The sequence below is a fragment of the Mycteria americana genome, chromosome 2 (genome assembly GCF_035582795.1).
Source record: "Mycteria americana isolate JAX WOST 10 ecotype Jacksonville Zoo and Gardens chromosome 2, USCA_MyAme_1.0, whole genome shotgun sequence".
Classification (NCBI taxonomy): domain Eukaryota; kingdom Metazoa; phylum Chordata; class Aves; order Ciconiiformes; family Ciconiidae; genus Mycteria; species Mycteria americana.
The window spans coordinates 18,881,515-18,897,670 of record NC_134366.1 but is presented as its reverse complement, the minus strand read 5'-3'; the positions used below and the strand labels follow the sequence as shown (position 1 = coordinate 18,897,670).

The 16,156-nt window shown below is 43.2% G+C and overlaps 1 protein-coding gene across 10 annotated transcripts in view; it reads right to left on the bottom strand.

Annotated features, from left to right (window-relative positions):
- ABI1 (abl interactor 1) overlaps positions 1-14,842 on the bottom strand; it is an 81,658-nt gene extending 66,816 nt beyond the window's left edge. For 9 of the 10 annotated variants that reach the window (XM_075492614.1, XM_075492617.1, XM_075492620.1 and 6 more), the window contains exon 1: positions 14,566-14,821. In XM_075492614.1, the coding sequence (XP_075348729.1) occupies positions 14,566-14,682 (117 nt within the window). In that variant the 5' untranslated portion in view covers positions 14,683-14,821. Of the gene's footprint in view, positions 1-14,565 lie in introns of all 10 variants that reach the window. The other variant, XM_075492623.1, reaches the window with a different exon arrangement.
- Positions 14,843-16,156: the final 1,314 nt, after the last annotated feature.

The following is a 16,156-nucleotide window of genomic DNA, read 5'->3' as shown; positions in this document are numbered from 1 at the left end:
AATATAGTAGCAGCAACACAGAACCTAACTGGAGTGAAAAACCAGAACTGGGTAGATTTTCACGTCATGCAAGCCTTTGAATTGAGACAGCTCGGAGTACCTGTTTTGGGGCAAAGCTCTTCAGTCCTCCCTACCCTCCAGGCAGGCCTGGAATCATACCAGACAGCATTGAGCAAGCAAGGTTAAGACAACAAGATTTAGCATAAAGGATCAAATTACAGTGTCACATCAGCATGTCCTGGTATCACAGATTATATGTCAACAGTGCTCTGAACCCATGCAACAGGGTAACCTCAACTGCTGTTTGCATGACAGCTTCATACTGAACATCAGCATCTGCAAAAGGGTTGGTCCAAAAGCAAGCAGGCTCAAAGCTACGCTCTGCACCGCAACAGGTTTCTCCACATGGAGACGTCAGAGATGTCGCAGGACAGCACAGCAGGGAGGGAAGTGGGGAACAAGAGTGTGGAGAGTCATTACTAGGCCTGTCCAGCTCCAGGAAGAATCTCAAGGCACTAAAATGTAGAGCCAAGAGTTACACAGGCCTTCTGACATCCAGCAAATGTCTGGACTGCAAGTGTTCCTAATTCAGGAAGAGTTCTCATGTTTAAGAAAGTCACTTTCGACACACAGCCACTGCCCAGATTTTACAGTTCAGGCAGTTCCCAAACATTACAGTATTTTTAAAACAAAGAAGAAAACAATGGTGGCCACTACAGGGTCAAATTCTCTTCTCATACTTTGTAGCACTACACTGCTGACTAGTGTCTTGAAGATCAACATACTCACTCCAGCAGGAAATCATGCAAGGGCTTGCACATATCTCACAACACTGGCGCAACGTGCTTAGACCAGAAACCAGAGGATCCCTAGTTTTGTAATAGCTTGCTTCCCAGTACAGGGCATCCTCTCACATAGCACACAGGCTATACAGTGGTCTCATGGTCATAAAGTAATGGACTGCAATACAAGGACTGTTTTTACAAGAACTTGCATGTAAGTGGAGAAAATCAACCCAGTTTCTATCTGATCATATAAACAGCTGCTAATATTGCTTTGACTTTTACATACTCCTGGACTTGACTGTACAATTTTTATCTAATGGTGGTTGTAAGCACACTACATCCAGTTTCTTTTTGAAGAATTACTTTTTATTATGTTAAAATTTGAGCCTATGGTTAGCAACAACATTCCAAAACCTTACATACATAAGCTCAGTTGAATACTCCATTTCAATTGCAGCAAGTCAGAATTTAGCTCCTCAAAAAACCAAACACACACAACAGAACAAAAGAGATGGCTCAGGAGAACGGAGAAGAGAAGGACAGGGAGAGAAGAATGGCAAGTCAATAGTATACCATTGTTTCTTTCCCAAAAAAACAATGAACATGACAGTAGGTAACAAAGTAAATAAATATGGTAATCTCCACATCCAGCAACAGATAAAACTTAACTTACAAAAACCAACAGAAGACAGAAAGCGAGTTCTTCAATAGGAAATTGAGTGTCAAATTCAGGAGTGAGGGGATCGTTTTGGTTTTTTAAACAAAGTCCTTGGAGACACAGTTGCTGCAGTGTTAGTTAGCACAGCAGTAGTTCAAGTGAGTAACTTTTCCTAGAAATACAGCTGCAAAGCCTCTGGCAGACAATTACAGCAAAGTTTTCTAATCCATGTTGAAGTTCCACTGGTGTTTTGACGCTGCTCCTTCACATGATTTTAAAGACTTCATGTACAATGCAGAGGAGGGCGGCTTTAGACAGATGCAGGAGGTGCAGAGAGTCATACAGATGACAGCAGCGCTTGCACTTTCACAAAACCAGATACATGAGAATAGTCACATCCACATCACTCCCTGTCCCCCGCCTCCAGCAGTAACACAACCCCTGAACTATTCTATTTCAGCAGTAGGGCCACCAGGACACCTTGCTACTACCTCATCTGTAATCAGCTTGACAGATAAGTGGCCTTATTACAGCCACAGAGGAGCTGTGTTCAGAGAAACAGTCCTTTCACAACAGGAACGCGTCAGCCGCAGTTGCGTATCCACCCATACCCACACAACTGCCATCTATCCACACATCTGCACGCCCCAGAGGAGGTTGAGCACCTGCCCCCATCTAGTTAAAACACAGAGGAGGGCAAGGGAGGACAAGCGCAACCATGCAGCAGCATGTGGGACAGTGTATCTGGCATATCCAACTGCTTCAAACCTTGGGATGGCCTTTCTACACTCCAAGAGAGGCAGAAGTAGTAGACCAAGCAAATTATATGCCAATTAAGTCTGCTGGCAAGGCTTCGCCACCAGAGATAAGATTCCTACTATGATGTGAGCAGATGCAAGCAAGGACTGGAACAATTACATTTCATAAGCTCTGTTTGAAACTCTTTAATTTGAAACAGCAAGAAGTAGCTGTGTCAGTAGCAAAAAGAAGTTATACCCTAAAAACATGCTCTCAATTCTACCAAAGAATATACAGTATTTACATGTAAATAAAATCCTGCCTGAATAGGGAGACGGAAAAGGAAAGACTTTTTATACAAAAACAGCCGAAACACTGAAGATATGTCCAAAGCAAAACTGGAGACTGGTCTTTTTACCACCTCCTCTCCTAACCAGCTCTTACAAGAGGAACCGCTTTTCAGCTTTCTACCTTGTTTTTTTAAAAGAAATTGGACAGAAAAAAAAAATCCTCAAAAGACTTTTCTGTTCAACAACTACAGAAATTCATTTTCCTAGTCACAAAAAGAGAATTTTCTTATCATCATGAATGGCCACATTTTTGCACCCACTATACTTAATGATGATGCATTTTTCTTAACTTTTGCAGCGGTTAGTTTGCATTTAGTCATTTTCTGAGGAGGCAAAAAGCTTAAATGAGTATCTTTTGCTCATTATTTATGTTCTCTATTTGCATAACTCCTTCACAACTGCTCCATTAAACACCTCTTCCCCTCCAAGGCCAATTTTAAAAAGCCTCCTGCTTTATGAGACTGACAAGCATGACTCACAGTATTCCCCACATTCATTCCCCCAGGCCTCGTGGGATGTTATACACACAGTAAGTACCTGCTTCAGTTCATACTCCCCCGCTCCCAGTGCTGCTGCAGTAACGCCTTACAGCAATCTGGGAAAAAAGTAAAGCTACCTCTCTGGCTGTCTGCTGCAGGTAGAAAGCAAATAGTAACAGTATGTACTTTTAATGTTGTCCTTCTACCACGTCACAGTTAGCAAGAGAGAGTGGCTGAAGAGAGGCACACAATGAGGAGGGTTACACACTCTCCCCCATTCCTCCTGTGCTTTTACTCCTACCAGAAACTTAAGAGTTGCTCAAGACCCTCAACTTGCTTTTCAATCATCCTTCAAACCATTTCCATTTTCTGTCAGCAAGGAAGAAAGTTATTCAACATAGATTATTTTTTATCAACTCTTAAGCCCTCTCCATGCCTGAGGAACATGCTCAAATCCCCCATGCATCCCACATTCAGGACCAAAACCAGCAACTTTTCCCCCCTCAGCAGAGGGGCAGCAGCCCACAGGTGCAGTATCCCTGCGTACTTGGCTCCTATCCCCAGTAAACGAGCCCCTCTCATAATTATAACAAATACCTCCTTTGGTCTCTGAGCAGTCAACGTTCACTGCAGAGCGCTGACAGGAGCTGATTTTACAGTTCTTGTTCATGGATAGCAGGTTTCCAAAGAGGGAACGTGTGCTAGAAAGCTCTCCGTTGACTGTTATCCTTCTCCATTGTTTTAAAGGACAGACTGCTAAAGAGGAATGAAATACACATCTAGAAATGACACAGCCACTTCTCAAATCATACAAGGCTTCTTACAAAGTAAGCAGCATTGTATGAGGCCAAGCTTCAATTACATCTATGGCGACAACAATTTTCTCTAACATTCAAAGCTAAAGGCACCTTCAAAATTAGATACAAAGTCTGTTGCCATTTAAGACAAACATGTACTTGCAATGCTCCCAGACAAGTCTCAGGACTACTGCAGCAACCAGATTATTTCAGTGCTGGAAGAACATACGGTATGCTGCAGCAGGAAACACACCCACGGTATTTGAAGAGAGCCCTTGTAGAGCCAGGCACTTTCAAACCAGATGCACATTTTATCTAACACAGCTAAAGCCAGGAGTTTGCATCACAGAAACAATAGCTCCTCCCAGAGATTTAGAAATCCTGCGAGTCAGCCAGCAAATCAAAAGCCGAACAATCCCCAGCCAGGTCTCCAAGGATCTTGCCAACATAAGTGCATTGATCCATCATATCTCTATTTGTTAGTCTGATACTCTCTGGACCTTGACTGAAGCATCATCCAAGCCACCTGCCACAAAGCCTCACAGTGGGAACCCTGGAGGCTATAATCATATTTTATAAAAACCCTTCAGGATCAGGTCCAGCTCTGCTTTGTGAATACATACCTACTAACGTATGCTAACAGAACACCATTCCCCCTGACATGTCCACCTTTCCCTCTCTGTTAAGAAATCCAAAGCCCTCCAAGCAGAGAAGTTTTATTAAGCCCTTTCCACTCCTTGGTCTCAGAGTAACGAAAGGACCACCTTCCTGAACAAGACAGATTTCTTATAAAGGAAAGGCCTGGCTGCATGTATCTGAGAGGCCTCCTAAGAATTTTACTAGTAGACAGAATCATGTCAGTCCCATTGCATACTGCATCTCCCCAGCTGTCTTCGGTTTCCTCTGTATCCTGCTCATCACAGCTTCCTTAAGTGGTTACAGACCACTTCACAGCTAAGGCCTGAGCCTCAACTCTGTGCCAATAAAGATAATCTAAAAAAGAAGTGTATATAAATGCCTTCAGTAGCTGCAGGTTTCAAATTATTCAAACCCATGCTAGTAGAAGCTGTTTGTCTGAAAGGCATCATGAAAAACAGCAGCATAATTTAAGCTGCAAGGCAGTAAAATATGCAGTTAAATAATAGAAAGAGATTAATTAAAAGAAATAGGCAAGGGAGAAGAGGTTTTCAGATGAGATCTGAAACGAGACTGAAAGTCAATGAGGTAGAGAGCAAGCATGCGAGTGCTTCAGAGGCAGACACTGTGATGAGAGCACTCTTGCGTCAATGACAGCAAAAGAGAAAGACCACAGTATTTGGCAGTAGAAGAAGAGTAAGTGAGACAACATGTCTACGAAACAGCCTGCAGCAAGCAGACAGGAGAGCTCAACAATGAGAGAGAAATCAGCAAATTCACATTAAGATCATAGGCTAGGAGAAGCACTTGGAAAGAGAGAAATTTTGTCACTAGTAACATTTAGTGACATAATAGTGACTAACATTATTAGGTGTACGAATGTGAAAAGACAAGCCATGGCATGGCATTCTGCAGCTTAGATGTTACCGCATTAGTCCAATGCAACTGCCTGGACACCTTGTTCTTCTCTTGCCTATTTGTTTTACGCAGACATTTTCTTATCTTAGGCTCCAGAAAACACAGAATTATTGCATGGGGACCGCAGTTCAAGTATTAATTTGTAGCACGCCTGCTACAATAAAGTCAAATAAGATGCTCAACTCACAATGATTGCTGCAGGACAAATACTGGTTGGCAGATTTGCTGACCCCAAAGTACAACAAGGAGATCAGAGGATGAAAGTAAAAATATGTATCTGGTGAAAGATTAGCTGGAAAAAAAAAGCCAACAAAAAACCCCACGCTTGCCTGACAAAGCATAGCTTACAAAAAACATTATCTTGTGAAACATTGGTGTGAAAGTAGCCAAAAGAGTCTACACTTCCATTTTTTTCCAAGGATATCAAAGAACTGTTATGCTTGAAGTAGTAAACAAGTGATTTTTTTTTTTTTAACTATTTATAACCTTAAGACCACCCAGTAAGAACATTACGTTCAACTCTAAGGATGTCAAACCAGCATTTGTTTTAGTAAACCTCCTCTGCCCGAGTTCCAAGAGGCCTCCCTGCTTTCTTAACAAAAGTAGGAACAGTACCACTACCTTTTACTCCTATTTGTCTTTGAGGTTACAATAGAATTAGCAAAGCGATGCAGAGTCTCTTCCCCATGAGTTCTTTAACTGCTCATCACTACAGTATGAGCCTCATTGCACACAGAGCAGCATGCTTGCTCTTTAACTTCTGCTGTACAAAGAGTACACAGAGTTGATTATTTTGAGCTCTTTGGAGAGGGAGGGAAGACACTATCACAAATATCTCTGCTATCTTAACATAAGGAACATAAGAAAGCTGTATCTCATTGCAGAAGAGACAACCTTTACTCTTCTTTTAGAATATTCCACCATGGCAGAAGATACAGTACAGCATACATCATCTGCATCTGTTACGAAGAGACTTTATCCTATGAGAGGCCCAAACCATGAGAAGTTTTGAATTTCAGAGCCTTTTTCAGTTTACCAAACCCAGCACTAACTAAACATATTTGATCTGGAATCTTAGAGAAGAATATTATTAAAAATAAACTCACCTTGTAAGCAGTCAATCTTTTTCAGATTAAAACTGCCAGCTTAGCCAGCAGGTTGGCTACCAACTTCATCTCATGTTAATACAGATTGTTTAATTTTACAAGTTGTATTTGGAAGTGCTGCACTCATGTTTTGCTCCAAGCTGAAATTCTCTTGCAGGGTCCCCCCAACCTTTTCTTCTAAAATATCAGCCTCATAGTAACAAATCTACGCTCTGCAAAGTGTACATGACTCCTGTTAACAGGATTAAGAGCTTGCATAACTAATGAGTAACACTATTTGCATAGTTTCAAGCAACGGTGGCATCTACGCTCTTATTAATTAGTCCAAGGAAAAAAAAGGCATTCCCTCTAATACAAAAAAGGCATTCCCTCTAATACCAAGAGGAGCAGTTTAGAGTTCTGCTTTCATTTGCTGTACAATAAACAGATTCCTCAAAGAATCCACCTGTTAGAAGTGCTGTATCTTTTATTTCACTACCTGGCCCTAAGCCAACAAAACACTTGACTGAGCCCCTCCAGCACAGTCAGAAGGGCATGCTGACAGGCTGGAGGTGAAGGAGGAAAGGCACCTGCAGATACCATCTTGCTCACAGAGCTCTGTTCAGGAGCACATCATGATCTGTTCTCCACAGCACACTGGTCTTGGCTTCCAAGGGCTCTGTGCAAGTTTTGAGATGCAAAGGGTTATTTCTACAACCCACAAGAGACATCAAGTCTCTGTCTGCAGCAGCTGCTTCACCAGCAAGGTCAGGAAAAGGGAGGAACCACACTGAGGCACAGTATCTACTATTACAAATTCAGCAGTTACTTCCCTTCACTTAGGGGTGGAGGGAACAGAGGATCACTGTGACCAAGCCCACCCGTCTCTGTCAACAGTGCTCAGATTGGGGGGGGGGGGGGGGGGGGGGGGAGAAATAGCATCAGAGGAACACCATTCTGGGTAACACAAATACTAAAGAGAGCAAAAACACTTGGGTAATTATGAACAAGCCTGGACACTGAGTAACTGGGGGCTCACAAGTCATTTCCTACTAAATAAAAAACACACCATGCTCTTTTCGACTCCAAGTTACTAGTTAAGGACTGAACACAAGCACAGAGAGAGCAAGATACCCTCTTATCCTTCAAAGATATCTTGCTACACCAGAACTGACACTTTGTCCACACAGCTGCCACCCTGTTGTTCTGCGGATAAATACGATTTCAGTCACCAGAACTGTCAAACACAGACTGCTTTCACTAACAAGAAAGAGAGCGGTATCTTCTAGTGCCTCTGCCAAGACAGAGACCCACCAACATGCAGACAGGCAGTACTGTGAGCATTATGTAACTCCAGAAGTTTGCAAAGCCGAAAATTAGAATCTCAAGGTTCTTATGAGAGGACATATGTAAAATTCTTAAGAAGTAATTGCTGCTAATGAGTTCAATGATGGTTTCAGGTGCATCTTTTCCAAGGGATTCACTGCACTGTCTCTGCAGACACTGTCTCTGCACTTTTTGCTGTGTTGCAGTATAACAGAGGCAATTTGGAAACGGGGGGGGGGGGGGGGACAGGGGGGAACCCTTGTGCAGAGCACTGAAGTCCAAACAATCAGGTTCTGTTCCCAAATCTGACAGCACGTCCCTATATGACCTTCCACGAGTCAGTTATAAATTCTATGCCTCCATTTATGCTTCTGTAAAACGAATACAGTTCAAAATACTAAACAAAGATATTGGGAAGTTGCACCAGGTTTTTTGGGGGTTTTGTTGGGGTTTGGGTTTTTTTCCCCCCTCAGAGTTTGGGGTTTTTAGTTGTTTAACTTAGATCTGTAGCACAGATACTAACAGGAACTTTGCCCTCAGAGGTACAATGCTTCCTACTCGTACACAGCCTGCTCCTATACTCTTACCTTCATTACGATGTCATCCACTTTATGAGCTCTCCTCAAGGCCCATCTATTTTCTCTGTACCATAAGAGCTACTTACTGCAACAAGCTCCCAGAGATCCAGAGGGAGGTAAGTATTAGACAGTTGCCCCTCCTACTCATGTCTTCTTTCTTCCTTCTAACAATTCCACAGGGCTGGGCACAGTGAGAGCAGCACAGAGAGCAAGGATCACGCTTATCATACACTGAGAACAGACAACCTGAAAGCTTCTTCCTTCCAATGTATGTGCAAACAGAAGGGAGCAGACAGTGCTTCCTTTGTGGAAGAAGCAGTAAGCACCTGTAAAAGCTTATCCCAATCCCCTTTACTCCACCTGATTAAGGTAGCACAGTGCTGACACAAACATCTGCTGAAATACTAATGAAAAACAGAGCAGGAAGAGCAGCTGACATCTTGCTGGCTTCCTAAACCAAATGTACCAAAATTAATGGAAACATTTCAAATTTGGAAAAGCTGGTCTCATATCATCTACCTCCTTTGGACACAAAAACAGACATACAACACTCTAGGATCCATTTCCTGTATATGCAGAGTAATTGCTTGCTGATTCAGTGAAGTTGCACTATTGTCTTACTGCTGCTTTCGAGCTAAATATACAGCTGTATTTTCCAAAACACAGACAACCCACTGGCACAGAAGACCTATACAAGGCACAGAAGAGCTACAAGCCTAGGTCACCAACCTGTACTCAGATTATTATTTAAAAAAAAAAAAAAAAACACACACACAGAACAGCCAGTGTCTTTTATACTGATGGCAAACATTTGCCTAAACTACCTCAAAAAAAACCCAGGGTTTAAAAGTATAAGCTAACACCTGTTCTTAAAGAATATGATTTAAACCTACAAAGGATAGCGGATGGTACATCCATATTTATCTTGTTGCTCTCAAGCTCTCTAATTTTGAATTACATTTTGGTGTTACAGAAAGTGAACTAACTTAATTTGCTTTTTTTGTAAAACGTTCCAAATTTAGCAATGAAATGAGGAAAAAAAAAAAGAAAAAACCCACTGTATTTACTCTCAATACAAACTAATTAACCTATGAACATAAAAGCAGGCAAGTTCCCACAGCATGTAAAAGATTTGTATTAGTGACAATTTAAGAAGTTTATCCTTTTAAAGCAGGTCATTGCCTGAATTAGACAGTCTGAGTGAACTTCTTTGTACTGAACCAAGCTAAGCCACTTTCCATACGCCAGCCAACAAAACCGAGTGTTAGATCAGTTACCAACATTTAAGGAAAAAAAACACCACGAAAAAAGTTATTTCCTTTCCATTACGTACTATACATTAGATCTGTATAGGAAGTGCAGAACATCCAACCTATCAAACAAAAAGGATTCCTGTATGAATACTGGAAGATAACATAAGGATTTGTGAAACTTCTTGCATGCAACACTTCTGCTCAACCTCACACTTATTTTTCTAACAACTGGAAAGAGACTTCAAATTTTTTGTAATAGCAAACTGAAATCTGTCCCTGCTTTTGTCTGTTTTACCCAGAATAGCTTGTTAACTCACTGTTCAGTTTCCACATACCAGTTGGAAGCTACAGAAGGAAATAACATGACAACAAAAACACACACATTTAGGCAACACAGCCCTTACTTCCTTAAAAGGTCTTTCACTTAATTTATTTTCTTAAGTTGCTAAATCTACCCACTAGAGACCATCAAGATCAGAATCTACACAAGTAGTACATATTCCAAGCTATTCATTTAGAGGTTCTCACAGTCATATTAAAATCATATTTGAGCTTAAAAAAATAATAGTACAAATGGATCTTCCCAAGTGGTCTAGAAGCAAGGAGACTGATGAAAACTATGTATCTGCCTATGCATAAACAAGACTGTAAGAAACATCCGATTTAGATGGTAGGGGAGAGTTGTAAGCAGTGTTTTATAGCACAGCAAGGTCTCTCTGTGCTACACCAGTCAATTGAAGATGTTCAAAAGGAAGTCATCAGTGCAGTAACACTGGAGACACTGGTTTCCTGTGTCATTCTAACACTTCATAAGCTCATTATTGTAAATAAGTTCATTAAAAACTGAAAATAATTCAATTCAGCCCGGAAACTGACTGGAGAATCTCTCTGGAAGTTAATATTTTCAGCTGAAGCATCATAATTAGAGCTTTAAGTGCTTTAACTCCATATGTTATTTCTGAACTAGTACTGATAAAGTTCATACTGTTTAGGATACTGATGAAATTCCTCACTAGTATCTTCAGCTTTATGCTACAGATTTTCATATAACCTTTCACGGTTATATGCACACTGAAAGGGGCTAGTCCCAGATTTTATTTGCAGGCAAAAGGATTTGGGGAAGGCATTAGGTACTGGAACTTACATTTATATGGCATCTATGAAGAAGTTTCATTTATTTCCATTATAAGACAGTTTCACCACTACTCCCCTTGCTTAATCTCACTGTAGGTTATTATAAAGGTATGCCAATTCACAAGCAAACATCTCTGTCATAAGAGAGCAGAGTCATACCAGTATTCTAAAGAGTGCCAGAAAAAAACATTTAGAAAATATTAAGAAAAATGTAGTTTCACTATATTTAAGAAAACTTACTTCAGGAAACAAAAAATGTGCTTCCAGTTAAAGATTCAAGGTTCAAAACCTGCTCTTAAAACTGTTCAGAGTTTAAGTCTCTGATCTAAAACAAAATCAGAATCTAATTTTCTACCTGCTTGTCACTGAAGCTTCTAACCAGAAACATAGCAGATTTTAAATCTTGACACAGATTAAATACAGTAATGTACTTATAATGCCTTTTTCCTTCATCAAAGCCGAAATCCTCACCAATAACATCACAACTTCCTTAATTACTACTTCTACATTTGATTTCCTTTCCCTTTTTTCTGTCTCCCTCTCTCTCCCATCCCCCCCAAGACTGCCACCATACTGTACTTTCCTTTTAGCACGGCATATCTTCCTTAGAAACTTATTTGCTTTGCTTCTCCTGAATTCTTTTCCCTTCCTATCAGACAAACCTTCTAGATAACCAGAATACACATGGTCTGGAGGGCAAACTGTGTTACTGCCTGGCTTTCTGATTTATTCACAATTTGCCTTAGCAAGAAACTGCTTCCTACTTTTCTAAGAACAGCAGTTTTCAACTTGAGAGTCACAAATGCTGTCATCTTTCCTAAATGCTTCAGTAAGAGGATGCTTACTGTCAATAGAACCGCATTCACCATTAGGGAGCCAAGTTCCACACAGATGAGTTTTTTCCTCCCCTTCCTCTTTCTTTTTTTTTTTTTTTTTAGGAATCCCTAAAGAGATTGAAGACAAATTCTCTTCAAAAAATCAGCACAACTGAAATTTTACCAGAATTATTCCCAGATTAACTGAAAGAGACAAAACAAAATTTGTATGTTTTCAGATCCAAAAATACAGGTGTAGTTTCAATACAGCAATATTGGGGGTGGTAAATTACTTTCCTGCTTAAGTGAGCAAAGAACGTAAAACATAAGACTGAGAACATCAAGAGTTCTGACTAAATATCCAAGTGCTATTACAATTACTATAAACTGTTAGTACCAGCACTCAGAATAGTCAGACAAACTTGTTCTACCTCAATGCCACAACACAGAGTGGGTGACAGCGCACAGTAAGATTTCCTACTAAGGAGCACATAGCCTTTCCCACAGAAAGCAATAAAACTCTCCAAATTCAGAGCTATCCAAACTCAGAGAGGCTAGATTGAATCAGTTACGTGCTACAGGATAAGTTACGATGCGTAGCCACCTCTGAACTGTTTTAACACTGACTTCATGGCCAGGTTCTCTGTTCTGGCCTGCCTTTTTTATAAAACGCCCCATTACATTAAACACAAACACTTCGTATTATGTGTTGGTTAAGCCTCTTCCTCTCCTTTCCTCCCTTCCCATCCCACAATACACACACACTCCCAAATCTCATAACCCAGTGCCCTGTGTCATATTGCCTAATCCTGCAGTGGCCCCACCACAGGCACTGGAAGTATAATCTGTTCAGTAGTCCAACTGGAGAGCAGATGGCTTTGTATAAAGTGCCAATTAAAAAACCCACCTCCATCACACATTAAAAAAAAATATGTAATTTTATCAATGTATTTGCCATTTTTACAGGATAAATTAACAATGTGTGTACAATACAGATGAGGTATACATTTTTCAAAGCTACTGCGCAAGTCCTCAGTAGGAATTTTAGAACTCCAGCTTCCTTTCAAAAGGGGTAAACACAGCTGTACACAGATAAAACAGACCGTACCAATCCCACATCCAGCTGACCTTGATACTTGAGGTGAAAATGAGCTACCAAATTACAAAAAAAAAAAAAAGAAAAAGAAAAAGAAAAAACACCCCAAATGACTGGATGGGAACTAGCTCAAGTGTTGGGTTTTTTGGTTTGTTTGCTTGAAGAAAGAAAAGACAAGTTTTAGGGCTCTGAAGAAAATGATGTAACTGAAGATTCTCTGTAACTTTCTGACATAGGGAAAAAGTCAGGAGCCTGAGACAGGTCAAAACTTGTGCCGCAATTACCATGCTCATGTATTTGTCATATTTCCCATGAGTAAAACCAAATGAACCTCGCCTCCTAGAAGCATTTATATCAGCGGCTTTCTTTGGGTGGAGCAAACAACTCGGAAGAGTAAATAGACATTAACTCATACTACCTCACATACCACCAAAGGAAAAAAAAAAAAAATCTTAAAAATACAGCTTGTTAGAGCAGTTTTAATCCAAGTAGCTCATTTTAAAAAATATTTCACTTCATATTATTAAAGCTGTGTTTCCAAATTTACTGCTCCATCACTAAAAACAGTAAGACAGCTTACCAACAACAATAGATGCCAGAGAATTTACTAACCTGTATTAAATACTCATCACAGGTAGTCTAGTATTAGATTCAACAAGTTCACTCTACAAGCTGTCTAGTAAGTAAAGTGGAGTTTATTTGCTTTTCCCCTTCAATTTTTTTACTAAAAAACCCAAAGCAGTTGAATTTGAGCATCTCCGGATGGTTCTGTATCCACATCAGTATGACTACATATACAGACTGAGTTATGTGCTCCAAATCCTGAAAAAATAGTAATAGTAAATTGTGCTTAAAGTAGTTCACAAAAATAAGGCCAAGAAGCACTGGCAATCGGGGGGGGGGGGGGGATCTACACCAACTGGTGGAGACACGCTACAACCAATGCAGCCTCCGCCAGCACTAGAGACCCAGTCCGAAATTATTGTTGTATGGTGTCTGAATTGCGAAGCCTACGAGAGGCAGAGATTGCCATTTTGAAACACCACCTCACGCTCATACATCGGTGCCTGCACACGGGCAGCTTCCTGCCCCCACAAACCGCTCATTGCAGCGATGCGGACCCTCAGCGCGCCACGCCAAGAACGCGGATCCCTCGGCCTCGCCGAGAGCCGCGCGCCGGGGAGGACCCGGCGTACGGCTCCCACCGCGGATCCCCCCCGATGACCGAATTACGTGATGTCACTTGCGTGCGGGGCCCCTTCCGCTCCCCAAACGCCCGCCGCGCCGCTGCGGATGGCGGCCCCGCACTGCCGGCGCGGCTCTGGCGGAGCGCGGCGGAGGGGCCGCCCGGCAGCCGCGCCTCGCGCTCCACGTGAGGCGCGGGGGGAGCGCGGAGCGGCGCGGCGCTGCCTGCCTCAGCAACCGTCACCAACCGCCGCCCCGGGGCCCGCCGGCTTCCCCCGGAGGGAGCCGCGCCGCCGGGAAGCCAGGGGGAAACCTGAGATACCGGCTCCGAGCCGGCCACACGGAAAGGCTCACCGGCCCTCACGCCCCACTCACCCCCCCACCCCATCCCAGGGAGGTCTCTGGGATGTGACTCATAATAAATAAATACAGAGGAAAAAAAAAAAGGGAAAAAAAAAAAAAAGACACACCCTCGGAGCCGGACTGACATAATAACCCCCTCCCTTCCCCTCCGGATCGGGGGGAGGGAAGCCCGCTCGTTCGGCTGGAAAAGTTGAAAGAAAAGGCAAACCCGGGGGAACGGCTGCGGGGCGGGGAGCCGCGGAGGGGGCAGCCGGGCGCCGCGCTGCCCCTCAGGCGGCTCCGGCCCCGCCGCTCTCACCGGAGAGCCGAGCTCAGCCGAGCCTCCCCGCCCCACCGCCGGCCCCGGTACGCTGCCCCGCCACCCCTCACCTGGATGTAGTTGTTTTCGCAGTAGTCGGCGACTCGAGTGAGGTTTTGGTAGCTCTCGAGCAGAGCCCGCTTGCCAGAAGGGATTTCCTCCTCTAGCAACATCTGCAACTCTGCCATTTTCCACCCCTCCGCATCGCTTCCTCTTGCATTAAAGAGACAGCGACACGGCCGGGCTCGCAACCCGCCTGGTATTGTGGGATTCCTCCTCGCCTCGCTTTCGTGAGCTCTCGCTTTCCCCACCCATCCTTCCCCCTCCGAGGGGAGGAAAAGAAAAAAAAAAAAAGAAAAAAAAAAAAAAAAAAAGAAAAAACCCACCCCCGCTTTGCAAAGCAAGCCGGGAGCTGTAGGCAGCGCCGCGTCGTGCAGGGCGCATGCGCGGGGCGAGGCGGGGCGGGCGCTGCTCATGGCCGCCGCCCGCGGCCGCCGGCGGGAGATGGCGGTACTCGGGGGCCGCCTGCCCCGCCCGGCCGCTGTGGAGAGCGGCGGGAGCGCGGCAGTAGGGCTGTCGGACCGTCCTTCTGGGCACCTAGAGACGAGGGGAGACGCTTGTGTCCTTCCCCCGCCCCCCTCAAAAAAAGCCCCAGTCCCACCAGTGCTGCCCTGAGGCAGCGCCTCTCCTCAGGAGAAGCCAAAAGGGTCTGGGAGGGAAGTGCTGCCCTGGTTATCCAGTCACCTGTCAGGCTAGAAATTTGTAAGATGACAACAGAATTGGTAAAACGATAGGAGCATAGAGATTAAGGGTAATTAGTCCCTTCCCAGGGGGTTATCCCGAGGGGGAGGGAGAAATACTGAATCTAAGCTGTGTAGAACTTTGTGAAGGCCTGCCCAGGGGTAATAATTGACAATTAACATTTTTCTTGTTTTAGTTTCGTAAGAAGAACTTAAATATTTGGCTGACGTAAATGCATTATGCCTGCCACTCTTTTACCTCAGTTGTTAATCATTGTTCAGGGCCTCCTCTGGTTGTTGCAAAGGTATGGAAGATAAGGGTCTGGTGATTATTTAGTATAATCTTTCTTGCATGTGGTTTTTTTTTTTTTTTGTAAGCAAAATCCTGCTTCTGTGATCATACCAGAAGAAAAGCCAATAACAGCAGGTGGCTTCTATGCTGTGATGTCCAAGCCTGCCTTTTAAATGAGTAACAGGCCCAGAAGAAGCTGTCTCCAAGGCCTGTTATTCATGCCTTGGCTTTCTGTGTTGTGTGTACTCAGTTACAAACGCAACTGCTATTAGTCCTTGCATTTTAGTAGTTGTCCCAGAGAAACCCACAGTGTTGAAAAGTCAGCACGTTTCAGAAAAAAATGTTCTCAAACACATTACACAGTCTGCCTCATCTCTGCGTAATCATGTGGTATTTTGCATGTCCTCTGGAGTCTATCTTCTGTTTGCAGCGCTGAAAACCATTCTGGTCAGGATCCTTCAGTGTACCTGCTGATGTCTCTCAGTCAAGGTGGAGAGAGGAAAAATAGATCTCCCTTCCCCTCTGAGGTCAGCAAAGTCCAGCATCTCAGTCTAGAACCGTTGAAGTGAGGATGAACGGTAGGGAGCCTGAGAAGGACTGGTGGGCCTGGGAAGGTTTTTGCAGCTGGAG